This window comes from Engystomops pustulosus, chromosome 2, assembly GCF_040894005.1.
Source record: "Engystomops pustulosus chromosome 2, aEngPut4.maternal, whole genome shotgun sequence".
NCBI lineage: Eukaryota > Metazoa > Chordata > Amphibia > Anura > Leptodactylidae > Engystomops > Engystomops pustulosus.
In genome coordinates this window covers 116,469,599-116,487,500 of record NC_092412.1, presented here as the reverse complement: position 1 = coordinate 116,487,500, position 17,902 = coordinate 116,469,599, and the positions used below count along the sequence as shown (strand labels likewise).

At 40.7% G+C, this 17,902-nt stretch overlaps 1 protein-coding gene across 4 annotated transcripts in view; it reads left to right on the top strand.

The window, feature by feature from the left end:
* Positions 1 to 17,902, top strand: part of NF1 (neurofibromin 1) — a 138,824-nt gene that overhangs the window by 6,318 nt on the left and 114,604 nt on the right. For all 4 annotated transcript variants that reach the window (XM_072136113.1, XM_072136112.1, XM_072136111.1 and 1 more), the window contains exons 2-6: positions 7,324 to 7,467; positions 8,128 to 8,211; positions 11,454 to 11,644; positions 14,617 to 14,723; positions 14,824 to 14,891. In XM_072136113.1, coding sequence (XP_071992214.1) covers positions 7,324 to 7,467; positions 8,128 to 8,211; positions 11,454 to 11,644; positions 14,617 to 14,723; positions 14,824 to 14,891 — 594 coding nt within the window. The remainder of the gene's footprint in view (positions 1 to 7,323; positions 7,468 to 8,127; positions 8,212 to 11,453; positions 11,645 to 14,616; positions 14,724 to 14,823; positions 14,892 to 17,902) is intronic.

Here is a 17,902-nt window from a genome sequence, read left to right as displayed (position 1 = left end):
TCTGAAGCCGGGGCTGCGCAGGCGCGGGCCTGCTGTTCTGCGCATGCGCAGACGGCAGGATCGGCGGACGAGGGCGCGCAGCTACGAGCAGCTGCGCGCCGAACATGGTGAGTAGGAGGGGTAATGTGGCTACCGGGGCGTGGAGTAGCCGCCTCGTGTAACCTCAGATGCGGCTACTCCACGCCCCAGTAGCCGCATAAGTAAATTAACATATTAGGGTAATAAAAGTTTATAAAACAGTGCGGGGACGTGAGGATTAGCCCTTAAAAGGGCTATCCTCACGTCCCATTGATTCACCTATCACCCGATCTACCTTTATAGGTAGATTTGTGGTGGTAGGTTTCCTTTAACTGTTACCTTTTCCTGCAATAAACAAGCCCTAATATTCCTCTTTTGATTGAGGAATAAAAACATTATAGCATCTACCACCATGATAAAGTATTCTAAACCCAGCACACTGACATACAGGCGGTCCCCTACTTAACTGGTTCACGACCGCCCGCCATGTATTCACGGCGGCGGTCATGTCCCGCTGCATGGAGAGGGCTCACGGGCTGATGCAATATGCAGCAAAGACTTCATAGCCGGTAAGTCTTTGCTGCATATTACAGCAAAAGCTTACCGGTAACACCCGCGATCGGTGCTAGCACCGATCGCGGGTGTTAATGCAGCGATCGCTGCCGGCAGCCCCATCCAGGATCGTCGCTCCCCGTGACGTCATCGGGGAGCGGAGATCCGTCTCTATGGTAGCCTCGGGTCTTCCGAAGACCTGAGGCTATTTCGTATAAATCCCCATATACTGCCATACTGTAGTTGTTCAGACAACCTAGGGTTAAAGTACCCTAGGGAGTCTGAAAAATAGCAAAAATAAAAATAAAAAAGTTTAAAAATAAATTCTAATAAAAAAACCTAAAAATTCAAATCACCCCCCCCCCTTTCCCTAGAACTGACATAAATATAAACAGTAAAAATCATAAACACATTAGGTATCGACGTGTCCGAAAATGCCCGATCAAAATATATTAACGTTTTTTCACTGCGTTTAAATCCGTAAAGGAAAATGGTGTCCAAAGTCGAAAATGCCCGATCAAAATATATTAACGTTTTTTCACTGCGTTTAAATCCGTAAAGGAAAATGGTGTCCAAAGTCGAAAATGGCACTTTTGCCATTTTGAAAAATATTTAAAAAATCTATAAAAAGTGACCAAAAGGTCCTACAGTCCTAAAAATAATATAATTGAAAATATTATCAAATGTCAAAAAAATTGACGCCATCCACAGCTCCGTACACCAAAGTATAAAAAAAAGTTATAAAACATTATAAAACCTATACAAATTTGTTATCCCCATAATCGTACTGACCCAAAGAATAAAGTAGACATGTCATTTGGGGCTCTCGGTGAAAGCCGTAATATCCAAGCCCACAAGAAAATGGCGCAAATGCGTTTTTTCACCATTTTCACTGCATTTGGAATTTTTTTCCCGCTTCTGAGTACATGGCATGGAATATTTAATACCATCTCTATGAAGTGCAATTTGTTACGCAGAAAACAAGCCGTCACACAGCTCTTTACGTGTAAAAATAAAAAAGTTATAGATTTTTGAAGGTGGGGAGTGAGAAATGGACATGAAAAAAACAGGAACGGGCCCGGTCCTTAACCGGTTAAGGACACCCGACTTTTACAGACAACTCATATTTACAGACAGACCCCTCTGACCTCTGGTGAAGCTTTCTGAATGCTTTGCTATAGTCCCAGACTGCAATAATCAGCTGTAAGGTGTCTGTAATGAAGATTTATTGATAATCCTTGGTCCCATTACAGCAAAAAAAGTTTAAACTCCAATTGTGACTGGGGCCAAACATTTTTTTTTTTTGTCTGGATCTACAATTATTAAATATAGAGTTTTGACTTGCATACAAATTCAACTTAAGAACAAACCTCCGGACCCTATCTTGTATCCCGGGGACTGCCTGTACTGTGTGTGCCATCTGCAGGATCTGTTCTTTTTTAAGCTTCTTATGACCTTGTTTTTAAAAATAAAAGGATTTAAAAATTATGCAAATGAGTCGGAGAGGCTCCATAGGTTTTAATGGAGCCTGAAGCCTCTCAAGCTCATTTGCCTGTGAGGCGGCTTTGCAATTTTAAAATCTTTTTTTGTAAAAACCAGTAAATAAAAAGCTAAAATAAAAAAGCAACAGATCCTGCCAGAGGGGACGTACACGTTCGTTTAATTTTTGAAAATGTATTAAAACACAATAAAACCGATTTGGTATCACCGCAATCGTACCGAACCAAAGAATAAAGTAGAGGTGTTGTTTGGAGTTCCACATTTGGAATTATTTTCCACCTTCCCAGTACACGGCATGGAATAATAAATGGATGTAATCTTACATCATGCCTTAGGCCCCTTCCACACTAGCGAGTGTGATGCGATGAACTCGCATCACACTCGCAACGCAAACTGCCGGGAACCCACGGCCCGAACGTTGCACCGCGGGAGTGAACTGACATGCTGAGTTCACTCCCGCGGTGCAGCGTTCGGGCCGTGCGTTCCCGGCAGCTTGCGTTGCGAGTGTGATGCGAGTTCATCGCATCACACTCGCTAGTGTGGAAGGGGCCTTAAACAGACAGGACTATGGTTGACGCGGCCGACCCTTAGCCCCCCACCCCGTGACTAGACTGAGGTTGATGCCGCTGGCGGTCCCTAACTATACTGGCTGACTCTGCCTCCCCTCCACTGCCGCTAACTACACTGCGTTCCAAATTATTGTGCAAATAACATTTTCTCATATTTTCCAAAATTACCTACATGAATTGCAGTCATGGTCATTTTTGCAGTCATCAACTATTTGCGTATAATTGAAATGTTTTTGAACAGACAGTATATATTTTTTTAAAAATACTTGTCATGCATGTTCTAAATTATTATGCACAACATAATTTTCTGTTTTTATTTACAACAAAAAAAATGGTAATTTGTGGCATAAGCAGATTATTACAAAATGAAATCAAACCATTTTCAAGTCAAAAATTGTTCAAGATGATGTTAGTTTTGCACATAGGACCCCTTGTACCAAAGGAGCTTCTGAACTCTCTCGTCCATTGAATGTGTCAGTTTTTGGTTGGTTTCTGCTTGGATTGTTTTGCATGAGGACAGAACACCCTCCCAGAGCTGTTGCTTGGATGTGAACTGCCTCCCGCCATCATAGACACTCCTTTTGGTGATGCTCCAGAGGTTCTCAATGGGGTTGAGGTCAGGGGACCATAGCTGGAGTGTTACTTAGGTAGGTAGACATGGATACATAGATATGATATAGATAGGATATACATAGATAGATAGGAGATAGATAGGAGGGAGAGAAACATAGGAGATAGATAGAAAAATATGAGAGATGGATAAATGGATACTAAATAGATAGATATGGGATAGATAGATAGAAGATAGCTCTGGTCTCATTGGTCAGCAGCCTGTGCTTGTGATGAGGTGACAGGAGGAAGTCCCGCCCTCCATCTTGCTGATTGTAGGTTTTTGAGAGCTGGAAACCATGGTTGCTATGGGCCAAAAGAGGTACTGAGGACCGAGAGGCAAAATACTTTGAGGAATGATTCCCAGGGACACCTGGAGCAGAATTATGTATTTTAGGTTTTTTTTTGCTCAGAATGACGGTTACACTTTAAGGGATGTAGGAGACTTCACTACTACCATTTGAGCACACACAACTTTTTTGATTTGGCAATCAGACACGGCGATACCAAATATGTGATTTTGTGTGGTTTTTTTTTTTTTGTTTTTTTTTACTTTATGTTAATGATAATTAACATTTACGGAATGTCTGCTTTATGTTGAGATGATATTTTATGTGTCCTCTCATTTTTCTAGGATGTTATGAGGTGCAGAACTTTAGGTGCCATTTTTCTCATTTTCATGAAAATCACCAAAACTCACATTTTGAGGGACAACTAGGCAAGTGACTTTGAAAGGCCTCAGTAATAGTCCCCATAAATTATGATTGTAAAAAGTTCACCCCTCCACGTATGTAAAACATCTTCTATTAAGTCTATTAACCCTTTAAGTGTTTTACATGGGTTAAAACAATATGGACCTGCGATTTAGAAACTTTAGGTGTTTTTTTTCGAAAATTCATTAATTTAGGCCAAAACTGACAGTTTCATAAGAAATTAAATGATGAAACGATCTGCAACGTTTGATGCCCAATTTCTCCTGAGTGTAGCGATACCCCATATGTGGTGGTAACCTGCTGTATGGGCGCACGGTCGGGCATAGGATCAGAGGAGCGTCATTCACAGCAGATTTGTATTGTCACATTGTACTACCTAAACATTTATTTTTATTTTTATTTTTTTTTGGTAAAGTGAACATATGAGGGCTTATTATTTACAGGATGAGATACAATGTATAGATAATTCATTTTGGGGTCTATAGCTTATTCATGAGATTTTATTAACTATTTCAAGTGGGACACAAACAAAATCATCAATTTTTATTTTGGATTTTTAGCAATTTTCCCCCCCCCCCTCTCACCGTAACATAAAAATAATATTTTATCTTTATTCTCTGGTTCACTACGATTGCGGTGATACCTCATTTATATATATATTATATACAATTTTCCTGAGCAAAACCAATATTGGAGAAAATCGCACTGTTTTTACTATTGACAACTTTTCAGGCAATAACTTCTGTAATTTTCTGTTGTCAGATCTGGTTGAGGGCTTATTTTTTGTAAGGGAATGTAACTTTTTTTTGATCACTTTTTAGAACATTTTGTGTTGGCGTTTGATGGAAAATTGTATATTACTGGAAGTTTTTCGTGGGGTTTTTTTTTTTAACTCGTTCATCGAACAGGTTCAATATTTAGATTTATTGTGCAGATTAATACGGACTTGATGATACCAGATATGTATGTTTTTTTTGTGTTTTATATACTTTATTTGCATTTTATGTGTAACTGGGGAGATTATGGGACTTATTTATTTAATAATATTATAAAATGACTGTTCATCCGATCGCTTGTTCCAGGCTTTACACTGAAATACACTTGTATTCCACAGTGTATGGTGTACAGTGTAAGTAATGCGAATGCTCAGTTGCATACAGCCGGGTCTTGCCAGGAGGCGGAACCTGGCAGGGACAGAAGCCGACGGCCTCGGGGCACTCGCCGGACCCCGGGGCTGCGGCAGGAGGGATCGGATCTCCCGGTAAGCACACAGAGGGGGTCCGATCCACGGTGGGGACACGGCGGCGTGTAAGGGGTTAAACACCTGGAATCAGAGTTTTCACCCGATCCCGGGTGTTAGTGCTGGGTCTGGGCTGTGATATTCACAGCCCGACACCAGCACTATACTCACCCGATGTCCCAAAATCATCTTCTGACGCGCAGCCGTAGATAGGTGTCGCGTCAGAAGAAGTACCCTTAATGACTGCCGTAGAAGCCTGATAGGGCGGTCATTAAGGGGTTAAACGGAACCCTGAGACTATCACAGAGCAGGTGTATTTATATGGAGACTTTATTACACACAGGTGGATTGTATTTATCATCATCGGTCATTAAGGACAACATTGGATCATTCAGAGATCCTCACTGACCTTCTGGACTGAGTTCGCTGCACTGTCAGGGGGTGAAGACACACGTGGCGTTTTTGGGCCGTTTTTAGTTAGTGCGTTTTCACATCATTAAAAACGCATCCGTTTTTTGAAAACGCATGCGTTTTGTCCAATTTCGCATTCGTTTTCAAAAAACTGATGCGTTTTTAAAAAACTGATGCGTTTTTTACACATGCGTTTTTAACAATGTAAAAAGGCACTAACGGCCCAAAAACAGCCTAAAAACGCCACGTGTGTCTTCACCCTAAGTAATACTAATATTGCACACCCACTTTTACAATTTAATTTTTTTACGAGAGTTTAAAATATCCACTTCACAATTGTGTCCCACTTCACAATTCCTCACCAAAAAATTTACAATTTTATATCTTTGATTTAAGCCTGAAATTTGGCAAAAGGTAGAAAAGTTCAAGGGGGGCGAATACTTTTGCAAGGCACTGTACAACAAAAGTGAGAGGGTCCGTTAAAAAGACTGCGCGCACAGTGTTGTCTGTGTAAAAGAGAGTTGATAAGATAATTTCTTGGTAAACAGAAATATCTAACAAATGGGTTCTGAAAACTTGATGTTGGCACCCATTTTCCATGTCTGAGCAATGGCTTGGTCCTGTACATAAGACCTTTTGCATGTCTAAAAAATAAATCAGCAAATGTTTACAGGGGAGAAACAAAAAGTACCATCTACATCTAAAAGAAAATTAGGCGCAGCTGCCAATTCATCCCAAACTGTGTTTATTATTTTCTATAGACTCTTACTACTGTAGTATAGTTTTGCACAGCTCAGTGATGCACCTGCAGTAAGCGGACTGGTTAGTATTGTCTAAGCCATAAAACAGTGAATGAGGCATTACAGAGGAGTGTAGCCGGACAGCACCGAGCTGCCTTCACCAAACAGTCGACACTTTGTTTGGAGGGACCCTGAAAGCATTCTTCAGCGGTCACACACCAATTGGGTTCCCATGTGTTGACTATTGAGCCCACAGCGTTCACTGAAATGCTTCTTTGTTGAAATGAACTTGAAAAACATTTTGTTGAGTACAGTAAAAAGCGCAAGACGGTCAGAAAGTTTTGAAGCTATTTTAATTTTGCAATAGATGCAAGTCTGCTCTCAAACGAACGTATGCTATGCCAGGCCCGGGACTCGCGCTAAGTGTACTGCTGGCTGGTGAAGGGGAGGGGCCTAAGCCTGTTGGTGCGGGGCTTCGCTAAATATCTGTCTCAATATTATGCATCTACAGAAAAGACTAAGACACTGGGGTCATGGTTATTCGTGTGATCAAAACTATGACGTCTGGAGTCTGGCAGTGGCCTACAATGATCTAAGGGGCACATATTCTCCGTAAAATGATTTTATTTCATTACCTACTCCTCAGTAATCAATTAGTTGTGGTTGGCTGTTCTGCGCCCATTGCCCATTTCCATTCACCCATTTTATTAGGCAGGTTGTTTTAAGTAGTTTGAGCAGCGGTTATCTTTATTCTTTGTATACTCCTGTGGGTAAGGTCTGAAATGTGCAGAGCACAATTTCTAATAGGTGCGGTTTTTGACTGTGTATTGTGGTGTGACAGACTCTAGTCATTCATTTGTATACAAGTGTGCAGACATCTGTCTCGGTAAGGCGAGAGGTGATAGTTTTGAACATTCAGTATGCTGGTCATCTATTACTTGCCTTAAACATTGTTTTCTTCTCTTCTGCAGCTACCAATTAAAGCTGGGCAGCAGAATACACACACCAAAGTCAGCATGGAGCACAACAAAGAGTGTCTCATAAACATTTCCAAGTACAAATTCTCTCTGGTCATAAGTGGACTTACACAAATCCTAAAAAATGTAAACAACATGGTAAGTGCGCAGTCCGGTCCTAGAGCAGAGTATGTGGAGGTTATGTGTAGTGGGATATACAATCCTCTCAGTTGGAAGCATGGGGAGCAGCATGGCTTTCAAACTAAAAATTCATGGTTCCAGCTCTTTGTTCAATCCATGGCGTTCACAGGAACAATACAGGTGTATAGGTAAATAGTCAATGCATTTCTAGCACTATTGCATGCTCTTACTAGAAACGGTACTAGAAACATGTTGACTTTTTACCTTTACTCCTGTATTGTGCCTGTAGACGCCATGGATTGAACAATAAAGGCAGTTTTATTTTGTCAAAGAGCTGGATTTGAGAATTTTTTGTTTGGATTTGCAGCTCAGATTTGCTGGATCCGTGCACTTATTGACCATACCATGGGTCTAGTCGAGTTGGAGTATACTTTTCTTATTCAGCAGTATGGCTTTACCTTCCCTGTGAAACATTATTATTGAAATTTATAAAGTGCTACAACATTTCTTAATGACCTCAATATCACATCTCCTGCCCAATGTATGCTAGAATCCATTTAGCGCCCATTTAACCCCATTCCATTCCAATAAAAGTATTCAAATATCCATGTTTTTGTACAACTTGGTAAAAACTGCAAGCTGCTCTCTATCTAATTTGTTTTACTGTTTTTCCTACAGAGGATATTTGGGGAAGCTGCTGAAAAAAACTTATACTTGTCTCAGCTGATTATATTGGATACACTGGAAAAATGTCTTGCTGGGGTGAGTACTTTAAACCTAAAGGTTTTCATCTATGTAATATTGTTCTGACTACTCTTTGGAAGCATCTCAGTCGCTCTTTTTCAGGTTAGTTATATACTTTTACAGGGAATCTGTCAACTACATTTTTCACATAACAGCTGTTGAGCCCTAATAATGAAATGCCACCCTTCTTTTAGCTAAAAATAGTTTTCTTCAAATCCCCTTAAATCCAACTTTAGGCGTGTCCTCCTGTTCTCACCATCCTACACTTAACCCCTTCCCGACGCGCGCCGTACTAGTACGTCGCGTACTGGGTCCCGGTGCATGGAGAGGGCTCTCCATAGCCGGTAAGTATTTGCTGCATATTGCAGAAAAGGCTTACCGGTAACACCCGCGATCGGTGCTAACACCAATCGCGGGTGTTTTCACCTCGATCGCCGCCGGCAATGCTGCCGGCGGCTTCAAAGAGATGGCGCCGCCTTCTTGTCGTGGATCGCCGCTCCCCGATGACATCACGGGGAGCGGCGATCCGTCGCCATGGTAGCCTCGGGTGTTCATAAAAAATTTGGGTGTTCATAAAAAATTCATAAAAAGTGATCAAAAGGTCGCACAGTCCCAAAAAATTATAGTAATGAAAACGCCATCAAAATTCGCAAAAAATGACACCACCCACAGCTCCGTACACCAAAGTATGAAAAAGTTATTGGCGCCAGAAGATGGCAAAATAAAAAAAATAAAAATTTTGTACAGGAGGTTTTAATTTTTTAAAATGTATGAAAACATTATAAAACCTATACAAATTTGGTATCCACGTGATCGTACCGACCCAAAGAATAAAGTAGACATGTCATTTGGGACACAGAGTGAAAGCTGTAAAATCCAAGCCCACAAGAAAACGTTGCAAATGTGGTTTTTCACCATTTTCACTGCATTTGGATTTTTTTTCCCACTTCCCAGTGCACGCCATGGAATATTAAATACCGTCACCATGAAGTGCAATTGGTGATACATTGGTTGTTGTTTTTTGACAGCGCATTGCACGAAGGATTGAGACTATAAGTTAAATTTCAATAAGTAAGGTTTTAGAAAGCTTGTTTTCGCAATAAAATTACAGGAAATGCAATAGGCTTATCTTTATTACTCTTTCTGAATTATATAATTATATAGTTATGTGTATAGTTTGTATGTGTGTCTAAATTATCCGTATAGAAAAATTGGTGTAGCAATTTACTATCTTAATAAGTAAAAGTGATTTGAGTGTAAGTGGATTTTAAATTTCCTTTGCATTGTATTTGTGAGGGGTAAGGAGGGAGGAAATAGGTTTTCTTACTGTCCGTCCTGCAACAGCTGATCTTGTCATTGCCAGACAGCATAGATGGCTTTTGCAGGTGTTTCCTAGTTTAATAACCCTAAACGAACTTCCCTTGGGGCACTCCTTCTGTCTTTCTGCTCATAGAAATCTAGAACAGCATACGATCCTACAATATCCGGTAGACTTTATATTTTAATAATAAAGTTTTCCATTAATTGATAATTTTTCAGCAGTGATCAGAAGGTGATCAAGACCCAACATGCCCAATGATCAGTGGTTTTACAGTGAGGTTAAAGTAAATGAGAGTTGAGCATGCAGTGTACTACTTTTACTACAGACCAATAAGAATGTCAGATGCGGGCCCACTCACATAAGCTTACAATCCTATGGGTTTTATTACAGCTTTTCCTCACAGCAAATAGACTTAGGTTGTTTGCACACGTGGCCGTTTTTAAGCAGTCTGTAAACGCATCCGTTTTTTGATCGTTATTGTCCGTTGTCTTAATTGAGATAATTGGGAAAAACTGTCAAAAATGGATGGGTTATCAAAAACCATATGCGTTTTCAACAGTGCAAAGCTTTTTATAACGGGCTGCTTAAAAACAGATTCAAAACGCCATGTGTGCAAAAAATTTCTGTTGATGCTTTTGTCATTTTTAATATATTCAAAAAATTTTCCAGAGCTGAGAAGAGTTTATTCCTTCCAAAGTACAATGGGGGACATTTACCTAAAGTGTTGGTGTCTGCACTGGCTTTGTTACCGACCTGCTCTGGGAAAGAAGATACACATTTAATATTGTGGAGCTGTGCAGAGACATTTCTGGCGCCGAGACCATTTTCTGTCCCTGGGACCAAAATCTGTCCCGAGCACCAGAAATGTGTCCAACAGTCCCTGCTAGACCAGTTTTCTTTTGGTCTACTTTCCGCCAGTTTACAGCGCCCAAAAAGGGCTGCGACACATATTAATTGTGTCTGAGTTTCCACTCCGCCAAAGCCACGCCCCTTTTCAGAGAAGAGTCAGAGCAGGCGTAAAAAGTCATTTTTTCTGGCGCCGCCAGCTAATAAATAGGTCTGAGAGCAGAACATGTGGTGAGAGCGCCACAAAACTGGCGGAAACGCCATAGTAAATGTTCCCCAATGTGTTTGCTAGCTCCCCCTGGTGATCAAACCAGTGTTACTAGGTTTGGTTTTTTTTTTACCAGTTCATCCTAAACACCTAAACATGCCCTAAAAATTATAGCAGCACAAACGAACATTTTTGCTACACAAATGTTTCACACCAGTTTTGTATTGGTTAATTGGCTGGCTGACCTTTTTTTTTTTTTTTTTTTTTTTTTTTTAAATTTCTTTAATATCTTCAAAACAAAATCAAGACAAACTAAAATTAGAGCAACACAAATGTAGCACAATTGTTCGGCAACAGTTTTGTTTGATTTGTGTAATGTGGGGGGGGGGGTTGACCTCCGATGACCTCTGGAAACTTTTATCAATATCTTAAAAATGATAGAGGCACAAATGAAAATTTCTGCTGCACAAACGTAGTACAAACGTTTGACACCAATTTTGTTAGATTTCAACGTGGTGGTGGTGGGGGGGCAACTTCACTCAGATTTTGCCATAACCCTTAAGACCTCTATGGCTTATTGTTTAATCTGTAATGTAGTTTTTAGATTCATTCAGAAAAAGCATTCCCTTGCGGTCAACAGATGATCAGCCTCATGTAATAAGTTAAGAAGTTCTCACATGGAAGGCCTTGACTTTTGTATAAATCTATGGATAACTAAAGGATGTTCCCACAGATATCATTACCAGGTGTGATTAATTTTTTAACGTGCTAGAAGAGTCTGGAAAAGGAAAGTCATTCCAATTTGGTTTTGCTATATTCCTATGTTAATTTTTAACTCCATAATGTCTAACTTTAAAATCCTCATTTTTCTTTCTACTTTTTCAGCAACCTAAAGACTGTATGCGATTGGATGAGACGATGCTTGTCAAGCAGCTGCTTCCTGAGATCTGCCATTTTATTCATACGCATCGAGAGGGGAACCAGCATGCAGCAGAGCTCCGTATTTCTGCATCAGGAGTCCTCTTTTCCTTAAGCTGCAATAATTTTAATGCGGTTTTCAGTCGGATTTCTACAAGGTGTGAATCTCTCTAGATGAAAGTCTTGTGAATGCTTAAAATAAGTTGCACATGGGGGAATGTTATGTTGATATGAGAGGAAATGTCCTCAGACCTTGCATCTTTAGTAAGTTCTTGGCCATCGTATAACAATTTAAGATAATCTTATACAGTTCCAAAAGAACAAATTGGCGTTGTAGAAATAACACAGATGATGAATCTTAATACGATGCCTTAGCTGGTATCAATCAGTACGCCCCTCTACTTATTGCAATGGTCTTCAACTGTCTTCAAAGCAATTTTTAAGATACTCTTACCTTAGATGTGTTGTGCCGTTTCTCTATAATTCATCCTAGAAATGTGTGAGTATGTTGACAAGTGGGTGTTCCAATCAATGGGCACCTGATCATGCCTTACTAGAAGTACACCAATTATTCATAAACTTCTAAAAGGAACACATCAGAGGAACACATCGTACATATTAATAAGAATTGAAGGTAAATTATCAACAATGGCTTAGTCATCAGGCAAAAAATACCAATCCAATTGGCACTGTTTCACATGTCCCCAAGACTCCCAGCCAGGTGACTTGGTTCTTTTGTCTGGAGACACGATGTGATGACATCATCACACGTGCCGGCAATAGAGCAGCACATTACCGGGGAAATGAGGTAAAGGAAGAGAAGACTGCTGCAGGGGAACGGGGAAGGTGAGTTTTTTTTTTTTATTTTTTTTACAGAAAATAGCCACAGCCATGAACCAGGTGTTCCATGGCCCGGTCGTGCGCCACGGACTGGTTGTTGGGGAACACTGCTGTAGATGATAGAAAATATAAAGTTGAACAATTCTTCAATTGCCGCAGTTCAGACATTGTATATGTAGCAAGTTATCCCTATGTCCAATGTTGTATACGTAGGAATAACCATTCAGGTATTCCAAAAATGAATTTCACAACATCTGAGCACGATACGCAATGGGGAATCCACTTCGTATCCTGCCATATTAGACAAGCACAAAATTGCAATCTGAATTGAATACAATTTTGGAGCAAACTGATCAAAATAGGACTTTGAAAAGGAAATCTGGACGAAGAATTACTTCAAGTAGAAGCAAAATGGATAGCTTTCCTTACCTGCCAAGTAAATTTAGGAACTTTGTTTCTTCTGTGCTACTGCATGCTTACGACTCCAGTGTGTGTAGATACCCAAAATAAATGCTTACAATGAACAATGGAATTGTACAAAAAATAAATTTTTCTAGTTGCCTGTAAACGTAATACTCCCAAAAGGCACAAGTACAAATAACAATTTACTAATACTTCTGCTTACGGTAGTTTAGCCATCTTTAATAAGCAAGCATATGTTCACTTACTCTTCTCTTTTTTTGGGATCATGCCATCTAAGTAACAGCAATCTATAATAAGTAACAATATCTCTGTTTTAATTTTTTTATTTTCACCCTGCAATAGCTTTTTGAATGGCGATAGCTACACTTAATGATGCCTTAGTCCAGTGATGGCAAACCTTATAGTGACTGAGTGCCCAAACTACAACCAAGACCCACTTATTTATCGCAAAGTGCCAACACAGAAATGTAATTTGTGATTTATACTCCCTTCTCTGTCACAGCTTTCATTGATACCAGCACCCTGAGGCACCAATATAGCAGAAAATAGAAGAAATTTGGATGATCATTGTAGCTTCCCTCCAGGGTTCCATAACAGGAAGAATTGTCAGGGCTGGAGCAGGAGCTACAATGATAATCCAGATCTGCCCCCTCCACTCATCCAGTAGTCCCAGGTAGAGCTGCCACGTTAAAATAGCTCTGTGCACAGCAAGTCCTGGGCTTTCTGGGGCTGTAAGAAGATACCTGGAGTCCGCTCTGGTGATGGCCTGGGTGCCCACAGAAAGGGCTCAGAGTGCCACCTCTGGCACCCGTGCCATAGGTTCGCCACCACTGCCTTAGTCCAATATGCAACTAATGACGTACTCCAGAAAATTGATGTAGACCCTAACTGGCATCTACCACGTTACAAACCCCTGATAATGCCTATTTGGCGAAACATGTCGCGTGGGACTCTTGAGTAGTAGATTTTAAATATCCATAACCTTTGTGGAAATTAGTATAGGAATCCTCAATAAGAATCTACCGAGGTAAATAGGAAAGAATCTTCAGGAGATAGCAACAGTGTTGTTTTTATTCTGAGAGGAAATATCTGTAGCTCTTTTTAGTGGGTTTTCAGTGAACTCCACTCAGACCCATGTTTCTACAAAGACATTTAAGTTAAATCAACTACTCAAACCCAAAAGAAATTGCAACTGAACTTCCTCTCCTCATAATCTTGATCCCAGTGCAGTCTGTTACTAGTCTTGACATGCAGAGATCACCTAGAAAAGAAACTTCTAATTGGCAGCCCAAAGCGCATGGGCAAGCTGTCTAATTATGCATGCCCTTGTCACCTGAAGTCACGCCTCTTGTCTGATGTCACCTCTCTTTCCCATGCTCCCAGCATGGGAGTGGGTGGTGGTGAGGGCCTACTTAATTAGCAACCTGGACCGCCAGGACATCCTGCTAATTATAACTATCTTTTTTGGGTCATCCCGGTGTGTCAAGACGGACAGGACTGGGATCAAGATAAATAGGAGTGGAGGGGAGTATTTCTAGTTTTTTTTTTTTTTTTTTTTGATTTCCTTATCGTACACTGCTACCGGTTTCATTATTGCAGTACTGAGCCTCAAATTGCCTCCAGAGCTTTTCCTATGCATTTACAATTTCCTGACTATTTTGGGCTGATCACAACAATTGGAATTTGCAAATGTGACTTAAAAGCACAAAAGTTTATATTTTATATGGTTTGGGTATTATGGGGATAGAAAGGGTATTTAATGATTGCATTGCAGTGTAACTATTAGTCTTTTGTATGTTACTACACTAGCACTTTAATTGCATAAGCCGGCGTAATGTGGCATACATATCTTTTGTGTGTTTCTTAGGCTACAAGAACTGACCGTTTGCTCAGAAGACAATGCTGATGTGCACGACATAGATTTGATCCAGTACATCAATGTGGACTGTGCAAAACTGAAAAGACTTTTACAAGGTAAGTGGGATTCTGTCTTAATTTACCTGTGATACTCCTGTAAATAGATGTATCTTTCCTTGTTACTGCAGTATTAAAGGCATTACTGTCTGTTTTTCAGAGACAGTCTTCAAGTTTAAATCACTAAAGAAAGTTGCCCAGCTGGCGGTTATCAATAGTCTTGAAAAGGTATATGACCAAAATTATGTTGTTTCAAAGCTGATGTGTGATTGTGTTTTTGTTTCAAAATGCAGAAATAAGATTTACGCAGTGTTATCAATAAAAAAAAAAAAATCAAAAAACACATTGCAGAAGATGTTTATAACATATTTTAGTAAGTTTATACAATTTTACTGCTTAAAATCTTTTTTAATGGGGAAAAATACAAAAGAGCATTTTTTTTACATTTTTATTTTTGTCTACCAATTGTATAAAAAATTGGTAGCAGAGCTGGATACCTTAGATTGTCACCCAAATATTATAAGTAAAACATCATTTTAATGAATTTTATATTAAAACAATTAAACACTGATGACTGATTAAAATTTTCAACCTAATGTTGGTGACTAGCTGACTTGTTTAGGGATGACTGTTGTTACAGGATAGCAACATTACCTTTATTCTATACAGTACTATCTAACTAAAAATGGATAGTAGTATTTGTAACCAAGTCAACCATCCTAGATTCTCTTATTTGTCTACGAATATCTTATTTGTCTGATTATTTTTCAGAGAACTAGAGGTGTTTGCTACAGAATATCTGCGGTATCCCCAATATAGATTCTCACTCTGTAAAGGTATCTAGTTAAATTAAATACACATACACACAGCAGGGGAGATTTATCAGAAGTGTCTGAGAGCAGAACTGTTCTAGTTGCTTATGGCAGCCAATCAGAGCTGAGCTCTGCAAGAAAGGTTTTGCTCTGAGACATTTGATACATCTCCCCATGAGTCTCTTATTGGTTGTATTGTGTGTATAGGTTTTTAAAGTTTTTAATTCCGATATATGGAGATAATAAAGTGTGAAATACTACCGAATAGTAGGGATATTCTCTAGTGATCACCTATATCTGAGCAGATGCCCAAGAAAAAAAAAAATTAGTGTATAAATAAGACAATCCAGCATAGTTAAGTCTGGTTATAAATACTGTATACACTTTAGTAAAAGCTGAGTTTTTCCAGCACAATATTATTGGGTATATAAAAAATAAACGGAGTACTCACCTTTCCGATGCCCCCAGCAGGTCATCCTCTTGATCTCTGCCTGCCGTCGGTGCCAGGTCCGTGCATACTAGCGGTGCACAGATTGTGACGTTGGCAAGTAGCTGCGGTGATCGTCTATGTGCTGCCAGTGCTCACGGACTTGTCACTGTACTATATACTGGAGGGGGAGGGGCTGTCTGGCTATATACTGGAGGGGGAGGGGCTGTCTGGCTATATACTGGAGGGGGAGGGGCTGTCTGGCTATATACTGGAGGGGGAGGGGCTGTCTGGCTATATACTGGAGGGGGAGGGGCTGTCTGGCTATATACTGGAGGGGGAGGGGCTGTCTGGCTATATACTGGAGGGGGAGGGGCTGTCTGGCTATATACTGGAGGGGGAGGGGCTGGCTGGCTATATACTGGAGGGGGAGGGGCTGGCTGGCTATATACTGGAGGGGGAGGGGCTGGCTGGCTATATACTGGAGGGGGGAGGGGCTGGCTGGCTATATACTGGAGGGGGGAGGGGCTGGCTGGCTATATACTGGAGGGGGGAGGGGCTGGCTGGCTATATACTGGAGGGGGGAGGGGCTGGCTGGCTATATACTGGAGGGGGGAGGGGCTGGCTGGCTATATACTGGAGGGGGGAGGGGCTGGCTGGCTATATACTGGAGGGGGGAGGGGCTGGCTGGCTATATACTGGAGCCCTCTTCATACTCACCGGCGTTTGCTTCACATTGAAGCAAACGCTGTTGCTTAAACTAGCGATCTGTGCTAGCACAGATCGCGGGTGTTAACCCTTCCTTCGCTGACAGGGATTTGAGGCCATTATGTTTTAGGCTACGTATTACAACGTATGATTTGCACATTGTAATAGATGTGAGAAATCCCCATATACTGCCATACTGTAGTATCGTAGAATATGGTAGGATCAATGAGACAACCTAGGGTTTGAGTACCCTAGAGCAGAGGTCCCCAACCTTTTTTGCACCAGGGACCGGCTTTAAGCTAGACCAGTTTCCAATGGCCCGGTGGGGGCGGGGCTTTGGTCATATGGGGTGGGGTTATGGAGGGGTGGAGCTTATAATATAAGATATCAGGGAGTGTCCGGACCAGATCCATCATATTGGTTTGGTGTAAAAATAAAGCAATGCAAAATGCATACAGCGTATCGCCATGTAGTATAAAATGCATGCAGCGTATCGCCATGTAGTATAAAATGCATACAGCGTATCACCATGTAGTATAAAATGCATGCAGAATACCGCCATGTAGTATAAAATGCATACAGAATACCACCATGTAGTATAAAATGCATACAGCATACCGCCATGTAGTATAAAATGCATACAGAATACCGCCATGTAGTATAAAATGCATACAGCATACCGCCATGTAGTATAAAATGCATACAGAATACCGCCATGTAGTATAAAATGCATACAGAATACCGCCATGTAGTATAAAATGCATACAGAATACCGCCATGTAGTATAAAATGCACACAGAATACCGCCATGTAGTATAAAATGCACACAGAATACCGCCATGTAGTATAAAATAGATACAACGTACCGCCAAGTAGTATAAAATGCATACCGAGTACTGCCATGTAGTACAAAATAGAAGCCCTGATAAATATCACAAATGCTGCATATACATACAGCATATATACACATAAACAAACAGTAGATACAGCATATACACATATACACATATATACACACATATATACACACACACACATATTACATATATTTACACATATATACACATATTACACATATATACACATATTACACATATATTTGCAAAGATAAAGTAACCTTACCTCTCTGCAGCGGTGGTGGCGCGGTGAGGTAGCCGGGAGCGGGTAGGTCTTGAGAGCCGGGAGGCTAGGGAGCCTGGAGCTTAAGCGTTGGCAGGGGGAGCCGGGAGCCGAGAGCCTGGAGGGGGGGGGGGACGTTAGCGGAGCCGGGTTGAGACGGGAGTGGAAGGGGA